This window comes from Ipomoea nil, unplaced genomic scaffold, assembly GCF_001879475.1.
Source record: "Ipomoea nil cultivar Tokyo-kokei standard unplaced genomic scaffold, Asagao_1.1 scaffold2823, whole genome shotgun sequence".
NCBI classification, from domain to species: domain Eukaryota; kingdom Viridiplantae; phylum Streptophyta; class Magnoliopsida; order Solanales; family Convolvulaceae; genus Ipomoea; species Ipomoea nil.
In genome coordinates this window covers 276,562-279,144 of record NW_017619251.1, presented here as the reverse complement: position 1 = coordinate 279,144, position 2,583 = coordinate 276,562, and the positions used below count along the sequence as shown (strand labels likewise).

Sequence of the window (2,583 nt, the reverse complement as noted above, 5' to 3'; positions counted from 1 at the left end):
TGTGGGGGTACCACAAAATGTCTCTTTGATCGATCGTTTCCCTTTCTCTACGGCCACGTCGTCTTCACCGTCGATGCACCATGTGGTCTCAATTTCCGTTAGCGCATTGCGTATTTGTTTTAGCTTCGTGGAATCTCCTTGCGCCATGGCTATGCACCTGTACACTGTGTTCAGCACTTCACTTTCTTCTTTGGTGCCTCGTGCTTTGGGGTTGCCACGCTGGAGCGTATCATTGCATGTTTTGATTGGTGAAGTGGTTAATGCGGTTCGTGTCCAACGGGGTGTGATATGTTGGGGGGTATGTCCTCGTTCCTGTCATATATTAACACTGCAAATGCATGGCTGCACAACAGTCCAATCCGGATGTACATTCGGCACTCGCAGGTTGTCGTCCTTGTCCCGTGTTCAACGAACACCGTGTATCGTACATAGTGCTCATCCTCGACCTCATACGTGTTCCCGGCCTCACCAGGGGTGACACCACGGACCCGGCAATCAAAACATCCGGCACATATCTCCTTCTGCACATCATAAAACAAAGTTAATGTATATATTGACGCTGCCGCTCGCTCGATGCGCAATTGGGTTTTGTAGGGGGGGTGTCTGTGCAAGGCTGGCACCGTTTAGCTCGGTTTGTGTTAGGCGTTGCTTTCTGATTGTACTCTCTATCCTGTTAAAAAATTCCGAAACACAAATATGTTTGCTAGTGTTGCTTCTGAAAATCCGGTTCTCTGCTTCAGAGCGTGATGTTGTACGCAATAGCCCTCCCATAAAAACACCTTCAAAACATGCAGGGATCCACGATGCGCGCTCGTCGTACATGCGGTTTAGCCATGGATTTTCAATTAAGCCAAACTTTTCTATAATCGCTTTCCATTCAACCTCAAATTTGGCGGTAGTCAAGCTTTCATTCCAAACAACATCATTCAGCTCTCTTCGGAAGACTTCATTTTTTGCTAATTCAGGACTCACTTTATCGTTGACCTTCGCCATTATGTGCCACATACAGTAACGATGGCGAGTTTCTGGGAATTCTTGTGCAATTGCAACCTTCATCGCCGGGTCTTGGTCGGTTATTGTGAATGGTGGTGTGCTTCCCATTGCGTTTCTAAAGTTCTTTAGTATCCAACAGTACGAGTCGACATCCTCACGCGCAATCAGTGCTGCTGCGAATGTTACGCATTTTTTATGGTGGTCTATACCGGTGAATGGGACGAACACGAGACTGTACCTGTTTCATGAGGAAATGTGTTAACTAATACGCATGTAGCGCACAGGGTTACATACTGTGAAATAAATATAAATATAGAAATATAGCCTATGGAAAATATAAAAGCCAGGGTTGCGTACTGTGAAATAACAAATCCATAAATTTATTAGCATTTTAATGTAACAAATCGTCTGAACCATTCATATCCGTAGCAGTGCAACGCACATACCGTGGACCGTACACGCACTCCAGTACGGGTTCAAACATGTATGCGCACCAACGTTATTGCAGCCCGTAAATGAGGTGCGTACCTGTTAGTTTTGTACGTAGCATCAAATGACACAACATCTCCGAAAACACTATACTGCTTTCTTGCCATACCATCTGCCCAGAAAACACGTGCCAACTGGTCATTCTCGTTTGCCTCGTATTCGAAATACATATCGTCATAGTCCGATTTGAGATCGAGGTATTTGGATATTAGCATTTGCGCATCTGCTCCTTGCATGTACGCCAAAAGCTCCCTTCTATAGTTCTTGCAGTCTTGTTGTGTCGCTCCCACGTTTTCAACTCCTCCCACCATCTCGGCGTACAGGTCATGACTTTTACTAGCCCCAATATTGACTTTTGAGCAGTTCGCGATGAATTGTTGGTGGCCAATATCTAGTTTTCTATTCCCTTTCAGGAAAGGTTTGTAACTCTCCTCGCACAAACAGTGGGTGTGCCCCTCTTCAAACTTCTTGACCACGTACCTTCCTTTACTGTTTCTTCTGAAAACTATTCTAGCCATGCACCCAACCCTGTTAGACGGCCGTCGTCGTTTTGTTTGTGTGGTGGTATTTTGACCTGCTGTGGTGTCTGGTTTTGCATCCTTATACCCTTCACGATTGCACACTAGTTTCTTCTTCAGGATGATCCCATACCTATTCTTAATGTCGGAACTCTTGCGCACATCAAACCCAATTATGGATGCATATGTCTTGTAGTACGCGATGCCATCTTCCAACGTATCAAACACCTGATCGACAGCTGGTTTTATCGATGGGTCACATTCCGTAAACCAAATGCTCGTACCGTTTTGGGATTCATCCATCACACAGTGTTGGATTTTCCCTCCTTCTTCCATGCTTATGTCACCTACGTAACGATTCGTATTATTCGTACTGGAGTTTAAAAAACATAGTTGTCACATTCGCATGGAATTAAGGCGCCATGCACGGATTTACAGCACACGATGCACCCACTGAAACACAGATAAGTATACACAATGATCGCATGCATGGCAATTCATTATATGCGTAGTGCACAAGGCTATAGTCTACCACGCACTCACCCATATAAATTACAGTTCAGTATATACAAAGACCAGATTG

General features: G+C 44.9%; 1 protein-coding gene across 1 annotated transcript; it reads right to left on the bottom strand.

The window, feature by feature from the left end:
• Positions 1-257: 257 nt before the first annotated feature.
• On the bottom strand, positions 258-2,336 carry LOC109158580 (protein FAR1-RELATED SEQUENCE 5-like). The gene is made up of 3 exons (XM_019306466.1): positions 1,522-2,336; positions 691-1,231; positions 258-521 (listed from the first exon to the last, which is right to left on the bottom strand). Exons 1-3 carry the CDS (start codon positions 2,334-2,336, stop codon positions 258-260), a joined length of 1,620 nt encoding a protein of 539 aa, XP_019162011.1.
• Positions 2,337-2,583: the final 247 nt, after the last annotated feature.

Excerpts from the sequence above, each read along its gene's own strand:
- LOC109158580 (XM_019306466.1), bottom strand. The coding sequence starts at position 2,336 with ATGGAAGAAGGAGGGAAAATCCAACACTGTGTGATGGATGAATCCCAA. Across the intron at positions 1,232-1,521 it reads GCTACGTACAAAACTAACAG|GTACAGTCTCGTGTTCGTCC; the intron begins GTACGCACCTCA and ends CTCATGAAACAG. Across the intron at positions 522-690 it reads ACACTAGCAAACATATTTGT|AAGGAGATATGTGCCGGATG; the intron begins GTTTCGGAATTT and ends TATGATGTGCAG.